This window comes from Taeniopygia guttata, chromosome 1A (genome assembly GCF_048771995.1).
Source record: "Taeniopygia guttata chromosome 1A, bTaeGut7.mat, whole genome shotgun sequence".
Lineage (NCBI taxonomy): Eukaryota > Metazoa > Chordata > Aves > Passeriformes > Estrildidae > Taeniopygia > Taeniopygia guttata.
Window position 1 is genome coordinate 49,764,709 of NC_133025.1, and position 21,262 is coordinate 49,785,970.

A 21,262-nucleotide genomic window follows, 5' to 3' on the forward strand; every position below is an offset into this window, starting at 1 on the left:
TTTCTAAAAAAAACACACATGGTCCACAACACTCTGTTCTGAACCCTTTTTTCTCCTCCTCTTCTGGCTCCTATAAATTCCCATGGCAATTCCAAGCTCTACAGCCTGAAAACACCTGCCCTGAGCTGTTCTTTCACCTCTTGCCATCCCATGGGCAAATCCCCACATGCCAAATGCTCGCCCCTTTCTAAACTCAATGGCAACAGCCATGTCCTGCTGGGAGGCAGAGGGAAAAGCCTGGACCTTGGGCAGCACAGGGACAGAAGGGTTTCTAGACCAGAGGCAGAAGGCCAAAAAGCATTAACAGCAAGCCCTGGTGCTTGACAGGCATAGTAGGGAGCTGAGCTCATTGCTTGGACTCTTGCACCATCCACTGGGTTGCCCAAGGGCCTTGTGCATGTGACTAAAATCTGCAACCCAATTTTACCAGAATTTGTGACTAACGAAGTGATCTGCCTTTCCTAGGGAAAGTAGTCCCTGCAGCCCCTTGCAAGGGAAGGGCAGACCTGCACCCTCTTGCCCTAGGGAATGCCAATATCATGGCAAAAGAGCAAAAGAGTGCCTCCCTAATACCCCTCATTTCAGCTGCCACTGTATTCTTACACCCTGCTTCCATCCCCAAGTCTCCAGTACTGCAGTCTCTCAGCCAACACATCTGTCACTTCCATCCAAAAATCCTCCTTGACCCCTTTGTCTTTCCTTCTTCAGATGCTGCCTCCAGCCCCAGAATGTGACGACAGTTAGATCTCGTCTCTGTAGAACAGCAGCTCCTATTTATATCGGGATGGGGCTGAATGAGTAGTAGTCACAACCAGGTCCTCCATCCTGACATAAAAGCAACATGCTTCACACAAAAAACAGGAGGAGGAAAGCATTTATGATCTCTGTCATTTCCCTAGGATCTCTATTTGCAGTGCCATGTACCCTTCCAATACTGGATTTACTAAAGCAGCCCAGGCTCAGCTCTTCCTCCGTAAGGCTCAGGGTCCATATGAAATTTTGGGAGCAGTGCAGTGAAGCAGATTATTTTTCCCCTCAAACGTGAAGGTGGGGCAAACTTGCTGGGCTACTGCAAGGCTCCTTTCACTCTCTGGTCAGGGGTGTTCCTGTTGCTTTCCCTCACCAAATCCTGAAGAAAGGAAGCATCTGGTCAGTATATACCAAAACCTAGAAAAATCACACACACGCACACCCCACACATCCTCACCCCTCACCACTGGATTAGGGCCACATGGCTCAAGGAACACATTTTCCTCAGCGAAAGGGGAAGATTTTATTAAGTTAAAATTGAAGGGCACAGCGGAGCAGCAGCAGCTGTCACCTTGGGGAGGTTGGCTCGGGCGGGTGCAGTAGCAGCCTCACAGCTCCTCTTCCCCAGAAAGGAGAAGCCCTGTGGCTCTGGGCTCCTGCCAGTGCAGGTTCTTGCAGGAGCCAAAAGGGCAGTCATGGAGAGAGAGCTCGATCATGTGGACTCTTGCCAAGGTGTCCTCTTTCAACCGTCTCAGGCAAGCACGTCATGGCAGATAGCCCCAGCGGCTCCCTCCTATGGCTTGTGTGTCTTCTCCGCAGGTCCCTGGGGGTGGCACGGGGAGGGGGAGCATGGTCCTTGCCGTACATCCCAGGGGGACCGTGGAGACATTTGGAAGAGAGGGAATATGTGCCAAAGGTGGCTGTGTGTGGCCAGGAGAAATGGAGCTAGGAAGGGGGAAAAACTGGGTTCTCTTTTTCAGGTTAGAAAAATGCGGGTGATGTAGTAAAAGTTTTCCTCCTCCTCTTCCCCTCCTTTCCACAGGGAAAAAAATTCCTCTATAAAATATAATTTTCACATATAAAATCCTGAGGAAGGTGCATGTAAGGAGCCAGTCCAAACAACGTGCTCAGGTATGCAGGCAAAAAGGGTTCATCAAAAAAGCTTTGGGAGAGGAATGAGGAGGTTGGGGGGGGTGTGGGATTCCTCACCAAGGTGGCAACGGATAGGGATTCAACCTCCCTCTCCCCACAAGTGAGGAATGGAGCAAATACAAAACAAGAACAGATAACAAATGTAGAGCAGACCTAGAGAGAGAGAAAACCAGACATGGTTTAGAAAGATTCCAGTGAGCACAGAAATGCCATCCCTTTGGCTCCCTGGGAGGTGGCTGTCTGGTGCCCTGCTACAGACCCACTCATCTCAGCACCCATCAGCAAGCGCTGGTGGAGCAGGGTGGTGAGCCCAATACAAGCAAGAAGCAGAAGCACTCTGGCCACCAGGGTGCCCTCATTCCTGTCACCTTGCTCCCCCCCATCTGTGGCAGAGATGCCTGTAAGTGAGTGTGGGGGAAGGGCTGGGTGTAGTTGGGCCTGTTTTGATGTAGACCTAAAATTATTGTGTTGCGATAGGGAAACCACTTCAAAGGTGAAGGCAGCAGAAACACTGCCTACACAGGGAATGTGTAACTACCCACACTAACACCCAAGCCTTGGGGCGAAGGCCAGTATTTGTCTGGCTCCCACAGGCAGCCTGGTCCAGGAGTGATCAGTGCTGGCTGCATCAAGAGCACCATGAAAAGGGGGCTGGAGCCCTCGGGAGAACATCAGGCACAACAGGAGGACCAGCAGTGCAGGCCAAGAGGATGCGATAAGCAGAGAAGGATGAGTTAAGCCTAAAGTTTCAAAACTGATTGGAGCAGGAGAAACTGGCAGCTTCCACACCCCTGCAGCAGCCAGTCTCAGGCACCTGCACCTGTAAGGAATGTCCCAGCATCCCCAGGCTCACCGTTACTTGCTGTTGCACAGCGACTCCTTCTCCTGCAGAGCCGCCATGGCCAGGCGCAGGTGCTCCTTCAGCTGCTCGATCTCTCGCTCCGAGCGCACCTTAATGTGATTCAGCTCTGCATAGACATCTTGGTATTTCCCTGAGGCAAATCTCTTGTCCTGCCAGGGGAGGGAGAGGGGTCAGGCAGGTTGCAGGGCTGATTTTAGGGAGGGCGGCAGCAAGCTGAGCCCAGCAGAAGAAGCAGCAGGTGGGGAGGGGAGAGCTAGCCCTGAGTTTAAAGCCCATCCCAATCTGGGCCAGGCAGAAACCACTTAGAAGAGGAGCATGAAGGTATCACTTTGCAAACACCAGGCCAGGGAAGAATGTAGAGACACTGGTTCCACAGCAGCAAGGATGTGCAGCATCAGGTTGAGGAGGTGATGTGGGTTTTAACATGGCTTGTGTGCATGCGAGGCAGCCATATGGGAAATAATAACCCCACCAGGAATGCAGGCCACTGAGAGAGCTGGTTGCAGCTGCTTATATGGCCAAAAACTTATGTAAGTTATAAACTCCTGGAGTACCACTGAATTCCAAAGCCTCTTTCAGGTTTCCCTTTGGCAGTGGCCTTTGAAAATTCCTCTGAAGGAGCTGCTGCCAGTGGAGGGAGCAGCACACCTGGAAATGGTGCCCAAGGAAACCCATCCACTCAGAAGAGGGGACAACTAGGGGAAGCAGAATGCCAGGCAGCCTTCATCTAGGTTTCCCACTTGCAGAAGGCGGCCTCCAGTCTTGTCCATGCTTATGTGTGCATACATCTGGGGAAATTAGCAGCTCTGTGACTCCTCCCTTGGACAAGGTCAGCCTATGCCAGGCTGTGCTGTTGGAGCTGCTCTGTGCTCTGCAGTCAGCAAGGACATGCAGCACAGCTAACAAGAGGGTTTGTCTCAAGCATCCCATCAAACCCAGCCAAACCCTGCTGATATGCAGCCTTGCTGCTTCCCTGCCTTCCCTCTCCCGCTCTTTCCCAATTGCCCTCAGAAAACACCAACCTTTTGCATCATCTGCAGCTCCTCCCGGAGGCACTGCACCTCCTTCTTTACGTACTGGAGCTCATTCTCCTTCACCCGCAGCAGCACCTGGGCCAGAGAAGGGGGAAAGGAACCAGAGGTGACTCAGGAGCCACCGCCTCAGAGGCCAGCAGGCCCTGGCGCAAGCACAGCGGTGGAAAAGGAAGGAAGGGACAGAAGGGCTGGGGCAGGAAACGGCGCAAGCAGCCTGAGAGAGCAGAGGAGGGGAGCCTTGCGGTCTGCTTCCTGAACCGCTCCATTGTCACCCCCTCCCACCTGCTCCAAGCCAAAGCCATCAAGAAGAGAAGACCCCTGGGACAGGCGGGGATGGAGGCTGCGGGGCAGCCAGGGGGACCCCGTACCTCCAGCTCACAGGAACTCCGCTCATTGTTGTGCGAAGCGCGGTCTCCAGAGCCCCGCGATGAAATAAAGCTTCGCAGCTTCCCAATCTCATCCGAGAGGCGGGTCTGCAGCTCCTGCAGGCAAAGCCAAAAGACGTCAAGAGTAGCCATGGCACAGGATTTCTTACTGTTCTGACCATTCCATCTCCATGGCAGACCCTGTTCAGCTTAGAGACCATGTTGTAACTCCCTGTCCATAGGCAATGGCAGCACCTACATCCAGCAGAATACACTCGCCATATTTAACACCACAGTTAAGACGGCCTCTCACTCTTATCTTTTTCTTTCTGATGACAGAATCTCAGAAGGGAAGAAATATGAACAAAATAGGAGAGTTTTAACGGAGGGGCTGTGCTGTGTGAAGGAGGAACATGCTCCAATACTCCTCTCTGCTGCCAGGAAAGCCCTTCTCTTGCCTGATTTTTCTGGAGGAGGTCCTTCCCCTCCCGCTGACAGCGCTCCAATATCTGCTCCCGCTCTTCTGCCTTCTGGGTGAGCTCCTCGATTTCCAGGCACTTTTGGGAATACTGCTCAGAAAGCACCTGCAGCTCCCGCTTCAGTGACTCCACGTCCAACCTGCCAAAGAGGCATCAGCTCATCACTGCCCCAAAACCCTTGCCAGCTCCCAGCCCCTGGCACTGCCTTCCCCCCTGCCATGGCCAGCCTCTGGCCATATCGGTCATTAGCACAAAACAATGTTCCCTGTGAACCTGAGCTTCAGTTCCCACACTCCTGCACATAAGCGTGGTGCTTCTCGGAGCTCCAAGCCATGCAGAAGAAATGGAGGAGCTTTCCATAAAGAAAATAGAGGGGAAATAGCTATAGGTATGAGGGAGGTGCTATAGGGAAGAGAGCCAAGCAGGGGAGAAACCTCGCTGCCCTACAGCTGCAGCAGCCCTGGGAGCCACTACTGGGCACCCACTAGCCTTGAGGAAGGAGCTGGGGAAGTGACAGGAGGATAAGCTCAGGGCTAGAGCCGCAGATGGAGTGTGGTGACAGTGGCACAAAGCAGCATCATCAGACAGTGGGAGTCAGAGAGATGCTTTCTTACTGGTGCTGCTTCTGGAGGGCTTCTGGGAGTGAGCTGCATTGCTGGAAGCTCCGTGTCCTGCCTAGCTCCTTATTCATTTCCTCCCGGTGGGCTTTCTTCAGTGCCTCAATGGCTGCAGAGGGGGACAGTGAGAAATGGAGGATCAGGCTGTGCCAGCCTCATGGAAAACACACCTGAGAACTGGCTAAGCTCTCACCACTGCAGGTTCCCAGATCCATCTCTACAGATTCCCCCTCTTCCCCCTTCCCTCAGGGTATTCCCCACTGACTCCACACTCCAGGATAATCATCCTGCCAAGGGGACTAACACAGGGCACTGTGGGAGCTGTCTACCACTTCTGCCTTACCCACCTACAATAATGTGCTGGTCTCCTCCCACCCATCCAGAGGCATGACCCCATTTCCTTCAGTTTCTTTACCACCCCATCTCCACCAGTGCCACAGGAGCAAGAAGCACCAAAGCTCATGCTCCAAGGAGCGCCAGCCTCACACCAGTATAGTGAACAGTGTGGCTCCAGATGACTGGGACAGCTGGCTTCTGGCAGGAGACATTTGGGAGGAGGCAGAAGGGTGCCAGCCGAGCAGGGGCGCAGCTTGGTGTTTGCTCCTACCTGCTGCCGTTGCCGCTGCCTCCTCTGCCAGGAGCCGCTCCTTCTCCTGCCGCAGCCGCTCCAGCTCCCGCTGGTGGTGCCTCTGCAGCTCCTCCATCACTTGCTGGTGCGATGACTCCATCTCAGCCAGGCTGCGCTCACAGGCCTCCTGTTGTGAGGAACAAAGGTGTGAGAGACCAGGAGAGAAGGAGGAAGGGCTTGGGCCAGGGCAGACACCTGGCTGCAAGTACAGGGACATTTTTAAAGAAGTGAGACTACTTCCCAGGAGGGTTTCTTCCTTCTGAAAGTGAGGTGGCACTTGAATCACTGGACATAACCATTTTACAGTGACACACATCTTGCAACCTCCCTTTGTGCTTTATAGAGGAAGAATGTTCCTCTAGCTCTTAAAACTAAAGCAGCAAGACAGGAACATCCCTCTTGGTCCAAGGGCTGGGAATAACATGGCTGACACCACAGTTCTGACTCTACACCAGGCTGCACTGCCTGGCTGGAAGAGATCAACAGTGGGAACTGCATCTTAGTATCTGCCTTTTAAATGAAGCAGCATCCCCTGGAATCAATGAAAACTGAGCCTCCTCTCCTGAAAAGTGACACTCTGTACTACCCTGTGGCATGATGGAGACTGCCAAAGAGCCCTCTCCACAACCTAGTGGTTAGGGATCCTCCTCACACAGCCCTCCCCCCTTTCTGATGGCTCTGAGACCAAGGGGATGGCTCTTTCTATGCTGAGTACTAAGATTAACTCGAGCTAGAGCAAAGCAAAGAGGTGCCCATCTTGGCACAACACCTTCACTCCCACTCTAGATGCTGGCAGCGCCTCCCTGAGCCTCTCAGGAAGGATTTGTTCACCAACAAACCATGCCATGATGATTAATAGCCTGGGCCTCAAGGACATCAGCAGAGAGTGAAGATATCACATCCCCCAACAGCTCCTTGCCATCCCATTCCTTCCCCACTGAACACTAAAGCTCATACAAAAGACACTGGAACATGTGTGAATGCAAACCCTCCCTGGCTACTTCTCTCTACTGTGATGAGGGAAGCTGGGAAGCTTCACAGAACCACAGTGGAAAAGGTGAGGAATCAATTTGGTGATCTATTCATGGACCAGCTGCAACCCTTGGCAGACAGAGAGTGAATCCTTTGGAGAAAGGCCAAGTTTGGCCTCAGATGTGAAATGCTGGTTTTTTGAGCCAAGTTATTAGGAAGATAAGGAAGTTCCTTCCCACTGCTTTTACGCTTTTTTTTTTTTTTTTTAACCATAAAGAGGCCTGTAAGCTGTAAATATTAAATCACAATAACACAGAGACTGCTAAGTGTCTGGGCTGGGTGCTACAAGGCTTGTGGGTTTCTTTATCTGTGCTAGGTACAGCCAACCCTGTGGAACAGATTTCACCAGCCCCAATTTCCTGCCCTGCCAACCCCCTCTGCCCCGGTATCTTCCAACACATAAGGCCCATCCTGAAAATCACACTCTATGGTCAAACGGCAGCCTCCACACAGGAAATCCCTGCGGGATGTGACCCTGCTTGCTTTGGATCAGTCAATGAGAGGGGAAAATAAATAAACAAAGAGAAGTGAGAGGATGAAGCATGAGCAAATTCTGCTTTGCTGGCTCTCCCACGTGCTGTCCCAGCAAACGAATGGGCTGTGCTGTCAAAGTGACCTTCAGGGCTCGGGCTGTCCCCAGGGACTGACTGACTGACTGCTTTTAACAAGACACGTGGGAGCCCCAGTTAGCAAAAACCACATGTGGTGAGCACCAAACCACCAGGGAATGACCAGAGGCTCTGCAGGATGCTGCTGACCCGCTCCTGAGCTGGGGAATGGCTCACCCCCATGGCCCAGGACACCATTGTGCCCATATGCAAAGCAGGACACAGATCCTGCACCTCTCTCCAAATTATCCTTCTCTCCCTTTATAACCCTGGCCCCTTTAAGGCCGGGCAACATGCACTAGCCTTTATGTAATTAACATTGATTACAAATGGGTCCAGTTAGGGTCCCCATGACAACCCAATGATTAGCAATACCTGCTTGGCAGTAAGCTTCGAGCCACAATTTCCCAGTTTGGTACTGGGAGTGACCCCCAAGCCCCAGGTCTGGCACTCTACTCACCTGTGAGATGTACCCTCGGGGCACATGGCTGTCCCCCTGGGATTTTTCTGCCTCCCGAAGGCTCTCATTTCTGGCACGGCAGGACTCCAGCTGTGCCCGCAGTGACTCGATCTGTGCCAGAGAGGACAGAGAAGGATGTTCAGCCAAGGGTGGAAAAGTGCCATGGCCTGACCAATGTGCCACATACAAACACTGGGCCTATGGATGGGGAGGACAACACAGGGCCAATGGAGGCCTCTGCTTCCCCAGCAGCCTGCCAAGAGGCCACACAGGCAAAGCCAGCCCCAGCCTGGTTAGTGCCAGTAAGGAAGGGAGGAGACATCCCAGCTTTCAGAGGTGGATCCATGCTGGAGGAAACCACCACAGCATGGTTCCTTTCAAAGGCTGGCAGGTGAAGTGCTTGCAGGTTTGGGAATAGCCAGCAAAGAAAGGCTGTAAATGTACTCCCAGGAAACATAGATTCCACACAAGCAGTGTCACTAAATAAATTATTCTGGACCAAAACATGCTCTGGGGAACCTCTGCAGGTATGTGAGAGCTGGCCTCTAGCCTTGCATTATCAGGTTCCAAAAGCTTCCATGCACTTGAGGAGCCAGAAAGAACAAGCATCTCCCTGCACCTCTGCCTTGCTCTTCTGCAGAGCCTCCTGTAGCCAAGTACCACATTAAGGGGCCACCAGAATTCCAGAGATTTCAGAGAGGAGGGATGCTCCTACCTCCTTTTTCAGTGCCTCACTGGTGTCTCCCTGGCTTGTCTTGCTCTGGTTCAGCAGTGTTGTCAAGGGCACCCGCCGCAAGTCCTTCAAGGGCAGGTGCTCCAGTTCCAGCCACTTCTTCTCTATCTCCTCATTCAGACGAATCCTTTGGTCCTCCGAAAGGGGAGGAGTGGGGAGGTCCTGCTCCCCGGCCTTGCGGGAAGGGTCTCCTGCTGGGCCATCGCTGTTCGGGACTCTGCCATCAGGGGTCTCGAACCATTTCCGCCTCTCCTCTGAACGGATGGCCAGATCCCGCTCCAGCTCCTCATACCTGGGAGTTCGGTCGGAGATCTTCACACTCCCTTTCGTCCTCTGCAGGGACCCCTGATTTCCAGGGTCTTGTGGCAAGGGAGACAGCTCCACATAGTCAAAGGCATGGCGCTGCCCATCTGCCTTCCAGTGACTGCCCTTTGAGTTCCCCTCAGAGCCTGAGCCTGGCCGCTGCTGCTCCTCCGTCCGGAGTGAGCCTTTCTGGGGAACGCAGTTATGGAAGTTCTCCTTGTCACAGTCAGGGAGTCTGAAAGCAGAGCAGGAACTGGTGAAAGAGAGGCACCATGTGGGAAAGAATGCCAGGAGAGGCACTGCCAACTGCTCTAGGCTCAGACCCTCACTCAGCCCAGCCTTACAAAACTCCACACGGAGTGCAGAGCTGGACCTGTAGCATCCCATCCCTCAGAGAAATAGCTTTCTCCAGCAGCCAGCAAGGATCCACCCTGGTTCCAGCTATGCTGGTGGAGAAACCAGTCTAAACTTATGTGGTGAGGCAAAAAGCAGGTAAAAGAAAGGGAGCCATCAGATTCTCAACCCCCGTCACTGGCTGCTGTAACCAAACCACTTTCAGAAGGAGTAGACGGCAGGGCTGCTCTGAGAGTGGTGAGATTTCCAGAGGGGCCTTCCTTGCCCCTGCCAGTCAGGGTAGAGGGACAGCAAGGGAGAAGAGGACATGCAGCACTGGGCAGCTCTTACTTGGTGACGTCTGGAGCACTGACTGGGCGCACGTTCTTCCTCAGGGCCTCGATCCAGTTGCGCCGGATGCCAGAGGTCATCGCTGACAGGGTGAAGACAGCATCCTTTGTCTGCAACAGGGAGGTGACAGAGGTCCTCTCAGCACCCAGTGGATGTGCAGCAGCTCCCTCTTGCTCCCTGAGACCCACAGCCACTCACATACACCAGTGCTGGACTGTTAGAAAGGCCACCCTCTGTCTCAGGCTCTTGGGGACAGGTGGAGGGGTGGGAGAGGACAGGTGGGAGGGGTATTGGAGGAGGATCCTTCATGGGACCATCTCCAAGCAAAGGCAAAAGAAACCTTGCTGGCACACTGGGCCAAACATGCAGTGGTGCAAAGCAGTTGCTCAGGTGCCAAGAGTCAGGTGCCAGCACTGGCGTACAGCAGCAGGGCACAGGGAAACTCAGACCATGAAGTGCCCATCCCTGCACACCCACAGAAATATCACTTCTCATGCTGCCTTAGCAGCCACCTCCTGCTGCTACAACAAATAGCCAAGGACAGAACTGTACTGGGGCTGGATCCAGGGTACAGGTTGTCACTCAGAGCATGGTCAGCCAAGTTACATTGAGATCTGCAGTGCTCACTACTCCCCCTGCAGCTGTGGAAAAGTTGCCTTGGCCAACATGTCACTCAGACACTCCTGGCATTTAGCTTGGCTGCTGGACTGCCTCCAGTACATCCTTCAGCCAACCCTGCAAAGCCTCCTCCTCCTCCTTCCTTCCTTTGCAGGCAGCCAGCCCTGATGTCCCAGAGCACTGTCACCCATGTGTCAAAAAAACAACCTTGGGCCACCATGCTGGCACGAGATCTGTATGAATTGCCTCTCAGCATCTCGGCACAGGGAGGGAGCACACACTCCCACCCCGTGTCCCTTGGTGCTGCTGCTCCGTATGCGTGGTGCTGGACACTCACGTGTATCTGGAAGCCGTAGTTGCGCTGCACCGCAAACTCTGTCACATCCGTGCAGGAACGGAGGTCGATTTCTCCGTCAAGGTCATCAGCCTGCAAGCACAGCCACCCGCTAGGACATCAGTGTGCAGCCAGCTTTGAAAAAGGCCAGCTCTGCCTTCATCCTACAGTTCCCCGGGAGCCAGGCTCAGCTCTTTGGGAACCAGGATCAGTTCCCCAGCACAGCACGGCCTCTTCTAACAGAAAGGCTGCCAGCAGCATGGATGGAGAGCATCCCACATACCCAGCCACAGGACCAGCCCTTCTCCCCACCTCCCATAACTGACAGTTCCCCCAGGCTTTGCCACCCTGCTTTCATCCTCTTTATCACCCCTTGGCAAAGAGCAGCTTGGCACCTCAGCCATCCTTCAGGAGGACATGGTGCCGTTGCTTGTCCCTGGTCACGCCAGAGCTGTGCTCCTTTCCCCCCGGCCAGGAAGGAAGAAAGGGCTGGTGAAAGGCTGGCCATGCTTACCTCCTCTGCGTTCGAGTCCCGGTAATACCTCAGGCTTGAGTCGGTCAGCACGAACCAATGTTTCTTCCACTGCAGGCGCACCGGGCAGGGGGAGGGAAGGGAAAAGACAGGAGGGAAATGGACAGGCAGTTACCAGGGAAAGCGTAGGAACAAGGAGGGACGCTCTGCACTATGACCTCTCGGTCTTCTCTTCCCCTCCTCCCTCCCAGATCCCCCTTGTGACCCTCAGCTGGGAGAGAGGCACTCGATGAACCTCTGTGTCCACACACCAAGCGTGACATCTCCACCGAGAGTTTCCCACTGTGTTTCCCAGAAGGAGAAACCTCAGCAGGCAAGGAGGAAGGAAATCAGTGGGCTCACTGGGGCTCTGCAGCAGCAGGGGATAGGGGAAGAGGCAGACTCTCATCTGAGGCTTACCTCTCCGGGCTCGTCCAGGATGGACATCCATCCCTTCTTGAAATTGAGAAGATCCGGCTGAAAAACAAAACAGAGAATTACTGTCTTGGAGTGACCCACAAAAGGGTTTTCCATGCCAGGGGGTGGAAGGTGAGTCCACTATGGCAGAACAAAAATGGGAATAGCCTTTTAGGAAACTCATGGGGCTATGCAACCCTATGGCAAAAAAAAAACCAAAAACTGGGCATAACTCTCAGCAGTAGTCATTCCTGTAAGAGGAAGCAGAAGATAAGGGAAGAGGTTTTTAAAAAGTAAAGGAAAACATGAAACAAAGAGGTTTCCACAAGGTGCCTCAGAGGTATTTATTCAGAGAGAGGGAGGCAGGGACAAGGAGAGTGGGCAGAAGGGAGTGCTCCACCACCACCAACAGAGCTTGCCTCAGAGATGGAGACAAAGCTACAACGAACCAGACACGCCTTGTCCCAACCCTGGCTGTCCATGCCCCAGAGTTATGTCCCTCTGGTAACTTCCCACTAATAATTTATTAAAAACATAGTAGCTCAACTCTCACCAAAAACCTACAGGAGGCAATTCAACAGCTGTGAAAACACGTTGACTTTAAATGATGTGCCCCAGGGTAGAGATGAAGTCAGTGCTTGATCCTCTCCCCTCTCCCTCCGTTCAACCCTCCCTGAGATTCTGAATTTTTCTCTTACCCAGCTCTGTCTGCTCCCCCCCACGGCAGAGTCTGCCCTCTGCTCAGCCACAGCAACAGAAGATAAGGATGAAGGGAATTTCACCCAGATTACCCTGTGCCACAAAGAAGTTTCCACGCACTCTTTGCCTCCTCCTAACCTCATGTTGCTGCTGCAGCATCCCAACCAGTTTATCTTCTTCCCAAGGTGGAGCACCAGAGAGCTGACTCAGGGGAACCTCTCTCCCTAGCTTTGCCCTCAGCCAAACAGGCTCCAGCTGGTCCCTCCTCCCACTCCTGCCGGCTCCCAGGAAGTTGCACCATCAAAGAATCCAGTCCAAGGCCTCTCCTCCCATGGAAGTCAGTTTGCCAACCTGCCCCTTCTCAGGCAGCTGAACCAGGCAGGGAGAAGTGACAGTACCAAAGCTGGACCTCCCAGAGGTCCAGCACCAGACCTGCCAGTCCTGCGGAAGCCACCAGCAATCCCCACATGTTACAACCACCAGCTGAAACAGAGCTGGAGAGAAGGAGGTGTCTCAGCAGCTGATGGCCGCTCCACATCCCCCAAACAAGCACAGTGGCCAGCCACAGCTGCCCCACAAACCCAGTTCCCTGGCTGTATAGCCAGGCCAAGTCTTTCCCTGCTTTCATCTCTCTGAGCTGCTGCTCGTGGGTTACACCCAGGGTTATGGGGTGGCAAGAGCAGAGTATGTGCCGGCCCACCCTGGCGCTCCGGCTATTGGTTCCAGCAGGAGCAAGGAGTCCTGCCAAGGGGAGGTCACCGCCTGCTACAGCTTCAGGCCTGGCCAGAAGCATCCGGCAGTCCTGAGCTCCCTGGGAAGGGAGGGAAACCAGAGCAAAAGGACATGGGGGGCTCCCAAACCTCACCTCCTGATGAGGTGACAGGCAGCTGGTGCTGGCAGCTGGGAGACAAGAGGGATTTATGCACTCCCATCAACTCAGAATTGTGGTGGCTCCACTGCTGCCCTGAGAAAGCACCCCGAAAATTAATTCTTTCTCTGTGGCAGCAGCTCCACCCTTTTTCCCGTTATTCCTTCCAGTCCGGTGACTTAAACTCCAGCTCTGAATTCAGAGTGGTGAGAGGGAAGGAAAGGAGACAAAACATCAAAGTACAATCACCCCCCTCCTGGGACGCACGTGCACTAAACAGAAGAGAGAGAGATGGGCAGGCTCCATGGAGGCAGAAAAACAATGTAGGGGCTGCTGTACAGATCAGCTGGCTCTCATCTCATTGAGGATTTACAATCCCAAAGCATTAGGTGCCAAAATAATTAATACTAACAAGATGCATGCTGCTGAAAAAACTGCCACCAAGTCCTGCCAAAACTGCTGCCCCCAAAGCAGTGCTGGAGCCAGAAAATCCCCCTGGAGGGCTTTTCCCAAGCAGGCAAACTGCACAGGGTTTCTGCTTTCCCTGCCAGCCTTAGACATGAAGCTGCAGCTCTGCAGAATTGTCTTGGAACTATTCTTGTCATAGCGGAGTCAGTACCATAAGTAGAGGCCTCAGTTGATACACAAAGTGCTTAAAGCCACTTTTCTTCCCTTCCCCACAACCAAATCAAGTTTCCTCACCCAGCATAAAAAGCTCAGAGAAGAGTGTGGGGCTCAAACAGAACCCCTCATCCAGAGGAAACGGCCCAGCAGTGGGAGGAGGAAACATCCAGGAAAGCCGAGCTGCTGGGAGAGATCCGGGTGCCAGAGGTGCAATGATGTGGCAGGATGCACCCCCGGCAAATGCACGGCCCTGCAGCTCGGGGCTGTGGATGGCTTGGGAAGTGGTGGCAGTGATTTTGCCCAGTTGCATCCATACCCATCAGTTTAATGTTCAGCCCCACAGCTGGCCAGGTAAAGGCACTGGAGGGGGTCTCAGGTAGCTGGGGATGTAGGTGATTTCTGGAAAGACTTGCTTGCAACAGCAGGTTAAGGAGAGGCAGCTGCCTGCTCTGGTCGAAGAAGGGCTACAGGGAAGGTGATAACAGCCTGTAAGTATCCGAAGAATGTAAACACCAAAGGAAAAGGGACAGGGTGGGAGCAAAGGAATTGCTCCCGGGTGGTACTGAGGCGCCAGGACGGAGAAGTGGAGAAGAAGAGGCTGCAGAAGGCTGAGAAAGCTCAGTGTCCGAGCAGGATAGTCAGGTGTGTGCTTTCATCACCAGCCTTTGTCATCACCCTGCCTCCTGCTCCCCAAAAGCTCCTCAGCAATGCAGGTTCTGAGGCACTGCTTCCTCCCACCTCCGGGAGATGGTGCAAGGGGCTCTCAAGCCTCCCGGAAAGCACAATGTCTCCTCTCCTCTAAAAGGGGAACCCACTTCATAAGGCGTGGGCCCCAGGCCAAAACGCAAAGCAAAACCGCTCCAGCTTAGCTGGGTGAAAGCAAAATCACTGGCAGCCTGGAGCACACACGCAGCTCCCGAATCTACACGTGCAATGAGGAGAGCCAGCGAACGGGCTCTCCCCTTCCCACCGCCCCCGTGCGAAATGCCGGCGGGCACAGCCCAGCCTGTCACCTCCATTACCCCGCTCGCGGCCGGCAGCCGCCCGTGCCAAGCAAAGTTCGCCCCAGGGGTGGGATGCTCCCTGCCCCAAACCGCATCTGCTTCCCACAGGGAGCCGGAGCTCCCCACGCCCGGGGGGACACCAATTTGGCATCCGACTGCGGTCATAGCTGCGGTGAGCTGGCCTGACCTCAGCCCGGTCCACGCTCACGCTTATCGGGGTGGGGTGGTGCCCACTGGTGCCGAAGCGGCCACGGGGAGCTCTGGGGGGTGATGGGGAAGGGAACCAAGGAAGAGCCGCCACAGCCTCGAATCCCGGGGGCAGAGTCCGCCAGGGAGCTGCGGCTCCAGAGATCCCCGGAGCGCAGGGACCCCCGGAGGCGGCGGCTGACAGCTGGGGTCCCCCGCCCCCTCCCAGTCCCGGACCGTGCCCCGGGCTCCGAAGGAGGAGTCCCCGTGATCTCGGCCCCCCAAGCCCCGAAGCCCAGGTCCCGACTCACCGTCATGGCGGGGGCGCCGCGGCCGGCGGGGCCGGGGCCGGGGTCGCGGCGGGGCCGGGCGCTGGCAGCCAGGGCGGCGGGGCGGCTTCAGCGCCCGGGCGGCTTCCACGGCCCCACCATGCCCGCTCCGCCGCCCGCCCCGCGGTCCCCGCGCGCCTCCTGCTTTTCTTTTTTTTTAAGGAAAAAAAAAAAAAAAGGAAAAGGAAAGGAGGGGGAAAAAAGAAAACCACCCCAAAAAAACTTTTCTTTCCTCCCCCCAGAACTTCCTGGGAGGACCCGGGCAGGCCAATGGCAGCCGCAGCCGCCGCCCCGACCGCCCGCAGCCAATGGAGCCGCCGGGGCGGGCGAGGCCGCCGGTCCGCACGGAAAGGGGCGGTGGCCCCGGGGCGGTGGGGACGGGACGGGGGCGATGCTGGGGCCGAGCCGTGTCCCTTTCCTGGCCCGCTGGCCCGGGAAGGGTGAAGCCCTGGGAGGGACGGGTTCAGCCGCTGCTGTCCCGGGAAGGGACTGCCAGGAGCCCAGCCCTTACCCAGGCAGGGTTTGCTCTCAGGCTGGGATTTTTCGAAGGCAAGGATTTTCAGCAGTGCACACAATGGGGTCCTCGCCTTGGATCCTGGGGCTGCTTGGTTCTATCCAACCAACTAAACCTCTCTGGGCTCATGGCAGGGGTGGTAGGAGGTCATGGGGAGGCTCCCAGTGCCCCTGGAAAGCCATGCCAGCTGGCCTCAGGAAAGGGAATTGCTAGAGAGAGTCCCAAAGGAAAAGGGGAGAGGGGCTGTGCATCACAAAATGCCAGGCTGTACTGTGCAATAACACCAAGATGATGCTTCTTGCTGCAAGGCAAAGGGAAGGTGCCAGAGCTCAGTGCTGAAGAAACCTGGCACAGGTGAGGCGATCTGGCCCAGTTGTACAGGGTGAGTTCAGGGCTTTGGGCTCCTCTCTGGTCTGACGCAGGGAAGTGAGGGAAAGGATGTCACCCGTTTCGAGTTTCAGAGGCCTTTGACAGCCTCTTTCCTGGCCGCAGTTTGTCCTTGTGTAAAGAACAAAGGCAGGTCCTAGCAGAGGATGACCTGGCTGAGATGACTGATGTGCACAGAGGGGGACAGAGGCAGGAACTTGTATGCAGCTGCCAGCAACATGGGCTCCCAGAATACTTTCTGCAGCCCCCCATAGCTGCTGCAATGCCATTTTGCAGGAATGCCAACACAATACACTGTATCTTCTTTCACACCACTAAAGTCCACTTCATCCCTGTAAAACCCTCGGTGCCATCACAGCACTGGCCAATAATAAAGCAAAGGAAAGTAACTGTACTGAGATTTTAGTCCCAGGTCTACTGTTTACCCTTCTCTGGCTTTATAAAAGGGCTCTGTGCCTCAGTTTCCCCACCTGAGAAATGGGTGAAGGACAAAGAGGAGTGCTCATGAGCACAGTATTCAGGACATCATGGGGAGGCAGCACCATGCTGGACCTTCTCAGGCCAAGTGCTGGAGACCTAGGTCCTGCCCTCAGTGACTACCAGAGAAGGGCAGCTGCCCTTCCTTCATAATTCCCAGGGCCTGGCCCCTACCTTGTTCCGCTTCTTACTGGCATTCAAATGTGGCTGCGGGCTTCCTGAGGAGCCAGTGCTGCTTTGTGGTGGGAAGGTGCTTCCACCCAGCTGGGGCTGCAGGGGAGAAAGCAGGAGGTGAAGCCACTGGGGCTTAGTCCTCACCTCAGTTTCCCGATCTGAGCATCTGTCTCCTGGCATGAGGCAGGGAAGAGAGCATCTTCCCTCCTCCCAGTGCCAGACGGGCAGTACAATTTCCCTGGAGAAGCAGAGGATCCAAGGGAATCAGGGTGCACAGAATTGTGACCCAGTGGACCCACCCAGCCTGTGCTTGCCAGTTTTAGGCCTTGCAGGGTCCCCATCACCTCTGGCTCCTGCCCTACTCACATGGTAAATGAGAAGACTCTTGTTCCCCCAGTCAGTTTCCAATGGCTTCTCAGGGCTGTGTGTATCTCGTGTGTGCTCGGGACCCTTCCAGTCCTCCTCCAGGAGCTGTGCTGGACTCTCAGGTCTTTTCCAGCTGTCATCCGACCGTAATCCCACATCCAGACATCTAGCAGGGTTTTTCCAGTCCCTTTCCAGCTGGCGCATCACATCTGCATGGCAAACAGGCATCTCTTGGCGCTTCCAGTCCTTCTCCCACACCTGTGCTTGGTGGGCATCCCCCCGGCCCCTCCAGTCCTGCTCCAGTGGTCGCGTTGGGCTTGTGGGGCGCAGGGGCTTGCCTCGGCCTTTCCAGTCACTGCAGGTGCCCTTTGCGGGCTGGGAGGATGTCAGCTTTTCCCGGAGGCTCTGCCAGCTACATTCCGATGGCTTCCTGGGCCCTGCAAGGTGCAGTGGCTCCCCTGGCTTCACTCGTTGCCTGTCTGCCCCCCGCACCAAGCTGGGAGGGGAGATCTCCTTTTGGCTTTTCCTTGTGCCCTCTGTACGTCTCCCAGGACTGAGGGCCCGTGGTGGCGGCCCTGCTTGGCTCAGCCTGATGTTATCTGTGGCCTTCCCAGCGCCTGTGGGGTGCAGGGAATCCCCTCGGCTCTTCTTCTCCAGCATCTGCCGTATACCCCCTGCTTGCCAGGTGGCTCGGCCCCTGTCTGAGTTTGGGGGGCGGGCAGGCTCCCCTCGGATTCTCCAGCTTTTCTCAGTGCGACAGGGAGGGGTGACGGGCTCCCCTGCTCTCCTCTCCAACCTGCGGGCTGGGCTTGCGGAGCGTGGGCTCCGGCTCCCTCTCTCCAGCAGCCAGCCAGGGCTAGCAGGGCGCGGGGAGTCCCCCCGGGTCCTGCTGGCCTTCTCGGGGTGCCGAGCTGGGCTGGGGGAACGCCGTCGCTCTTTGGGGTCTCTGCTGCGCTGCTCCAGCTGCCAGGAGAGTCGCTGACCCTGGGTCACAGGGGAGAGAAAGCAGGGATCCTCTTAAAAAAGTGCCAATGAGCAGAACAAAATGGGATTGGGGCTGGCAGGTGATTTGGTTAAATGGCTCCCCAGAGAGAAGTTGCATTACTGTGCATAGAGCCAGTCCATACTGTAGAGAAGCCTCTCGCACCCAAAGGGTGAAAGGGCTGCTGCATTTTAAGAGTCAAGGGTCCCAATCCATGACAGAGGGAGAGCTAGGATTAAAGGGAAGAGGGAGAAGGGGGATGAAAGAGAGAAGCATGTGGCAGAAGAAGAGAAAAATGTGACAGGAAAAAGCAGCTCAGCTTGCAGAGCTGGGATGAGGTCCTGCTGTGCAGCCAAGCCTCACCTCCCTGGGCAGGTTCGGGCTGGACCGCCTCCGGGTTAGGTGGCCTTTGCTGGGTGGCACTGGCATCTTGCCATCGAGTCGGTCCACACGGCCTTCCTCCAGAGCCTGGAAGGCCTCCAGTGTCTCTGATTTCCTGTGGGCACACACAGTTGGTCCAGCTGCCACCCTGCTCAGCTAGGAAGCAGAGCCCCTGCAAACCCTGCTCCCCCTTATCCTGACCCCACAGATCTCCACCTGCCCCAGATACTGTGTGCGCCATAGCCTCTCCCTGCCCCACCAACCACCTCAGCTTTCACATCCCGCTGCCTCACCCATGTCTTCTTCACACTACTCCTCAAGCTTCCCTCCATCTTTACATCCCACCCACTTGCCCAGGATACTTTCCCAGTCCCTCTTTATGTCCCCTCCTGCCCTGTGCCACCACTACTGGAGCCACTCTTGCTCCTCCAGCTAAAGCCTAAACAGCTACTGGGTACTTCTTGGCATCCCAAATAATTTACCGAGTGGCTCCTACAGCGAATGTGAAATCCCTGGGGAGCTATTTATGCTAGGATTGGGGAACATCTCTTTCCTGGCCCATTTACTGTGGGGAGCCTTGCTTTGCAGCAGTTCCTGCAGCTTCCAGGTGGCTGTGAGGATGAGGAAGGTGGGATGCTCCCTTCGACAACCTTTCCAACAGCCTCAGCTGCCCGTATGGCGCAATGGAGGAAGCTCTGAGCCTATACCCAGGCCCTTGCTTTGAGGGAAACTTAAGCACAGCTGAAAGCTGAGCTCTGCCATCTAGCCTTGCCTTCGTCCTGAAGCACAGCCATTCAGAGGTGGGGACCCCCAAGAGCGTGGAAGGGCAATCCCCTGCCTCTGACCACTGTGGAGTCCCATTACTTCTCACCTGCGTTCACATCCAAATATCCTCTCCACCTCCACTCGGCCGGGGCTGAGTGTCCGGGAGCCATAGCGGTCAGCAGCATCCCGCTGGCCGAGGCGCTTGGGCTTGGGCAGGTCTGCCAGCACCGTGTACTCCTGCCTCTCCAGCCCGTGCCGTGCCTCTGCACCCCCACTGCCGGAGTGCCCATGGGACTCCCGGACCCGTGGGCCAGAGAGGTGCCCACTGCCACCCAGCAGGTCGCTGCGGGCCGGCGGGGAGCCAGCTGGGCTGCGTGGCAGGGTGGATGCCCAGGGAGGGTCAGTTTTTCGGTGCTTTGGCCAGCTCTCCTCAGGCTTCTGGCTGGCAGGACGGCGCTCTGGGACGGGGAGAAGGCCGTTACTGGGGGAGGCGCGAGCGACGCGGGATGCCACCACGTCCACGGCAAAGCAGGTCTTCGGAGGAGAGCTAGAAATGGTCCAGGAGGGCAGAGATAAAACCCAGACTCCCTCGAGGCAGGGTGGGAGCACTGGAACACAGCACTTCGAGCCGAGGGCATGCCAAACCATGCAGATAGAGAGCACCCAAGACGCCCCCGGTTCACAGTCAGCACACACAGAGATGGATTCTCACATAGTGCCCGCGGATGTGTTGAACACTTCCTGGGACCAGAATTAGATAAAGAGATGCTAAATCTAAACAGAGATCTGCCTTGAACCTCACAGACCCCTGGGTGGAAAGCACACCAGAACCAGGATCTCACACAGGAGCAAACCAAGAGTACCTGCTTTCAGTGGACAGATTTCTTTCCTAACGCCCTGGGCTTCAGTTCTCACCCAGGATCCAGAGGGAACAGGCTGAGCCCACCTGGGTCTGTCTGCCTGTGGGGCTCGTGACCGCACCTCCTCCTTATGGCCCAAGTAGCTCATCATGTCCCGTTTGCCCGATCCCAAAGTGTTGTCCCAGAAACGGGTCATTTCCCCTTCCTGGGTGACAAGATAGGGCAGATCTCTGCAATGGGGACTAGTAGCTTCTGTAGGCTGGAAGGAGGTAAGAGTATATATGAAAACTTACAGCCTGTTCAGCTCAAAACTGCAGGTAAAAAGGAACCAGAAGAGGAGCTGTGTGAGTGTAAGATGATGCCAGACCAACGATGGCAAGAAACAACATAGAAAAGTCCACATGGGAGTATCCAAGAGCAAATCTCATGAGCTCTTTAGGGGGAGAGCCTCCTTTGTGGGGACTAAGAGTCTCAGCTGATCCCCTCCTTGCATCTGAGGACCTTAGAATCATAGAATATCTCAAGTTTTAAGGGACCCATAAAAATCATCAAATCCACCTCCCTGCACATGATGGGCTCTTTCCTCCATCTGGCCAAGGCAGGAGAGACAGAGGGACAAATTCAACATGTTTGTGTACCCAGGAACCTTCTGAATGGGCCCAGCAAAAGTGGCATTGAAGGGCCAAGGGAGCTGGGGATACCAAAATAACCCAAACCACAAGAGATCCCCATCTCACCCTGGCAAGCGTGGAGTTGGCTTCAGCACAGGCGCTGGGGTCGGTGCCAGTTTCTCTGTGCTCACCCTCAGCTCCGGGGCTGAGTGGGGGATATCGCCTGCTCTCGTGCCAGCTGTGGGGCAGGGAGAGAGGACAGCTGGTGGTCAGCACAGCCCGCAGAGCTCAGGGGCAAGTGACAGCACTGGCAGCCCAAGCCACACTGACTCACTCTCTGCTGCATGGGCAGAGGCTGGCAGAGCCCATCCTGAGACCACCAGCCTTGCTCTGGAGGGAATGAGGATGAAGGACACTCTTTCAGGAGCCCCCTGACCTCTCCAGAGTC

At 55.5% G+C, this 21,262-nt stretch overlaps 1 protein-coding gene across 5 annotated transcripts; it reads right to left on the reverse strand.

Moving 5' to 3' along the window:
* Positions 1–856: 856 nt before the first annotated feature.
* On the reverse strand, positions 857–20,006 carry TRIOBP (TRIO and F-actin binding protein). 5 transcript variants are annotated; one of them, XM_072923409.1, is made up of 17 exons: positions 19,450–20,006; positions 18,561–18,693; positions 17,216–18,199; positions 16,850–16,945; positions 11,591–11,647; positions 11,174–11,242; positions 10,663–10,752; positions 9,708–9,817; positions 8,703–9,258; positions 7,988–8,098; positions 5,867–6,014; positions 5,257–5,368; positions 4,622–4,781; positions 4,167–4,280; positions 3,787–3,873; positions 2,756–2,913; positions 857–1,129 (listed from the first exon to the last, which is right to left on the reverse strand). In XM_072923409.1, exons 1-16 carry the CDS (start codon positions 19,989–19,991, stop codon positions 2,758–2,760), a joined length of 3,525 nt encoding a protein of 1,174 aa, XP_072779510.1. In that variant the 5' UTR covers positions 19,992–20,006; the 3' UTR covers positions 857–1,129; positions 2,756–2,757. The 5 variants fall into 5 exon arrangements, with proteins under 5 accessions (XP_072779510.1, XP_041569478.2, XP_041569480.2 ...); XM_041713544.2 differs by lacking the exon at positions 857–1,129 and adding an exon at positions 1,249–2,055; XM_041713546.2 differs by lacking the exons at positions 857–1,129; positions 16,850–16,945 and adding an exon at positions 1,249–2,055.
* Positions 20,007–21,262: the final 1,256 nt, after the last annotated feature.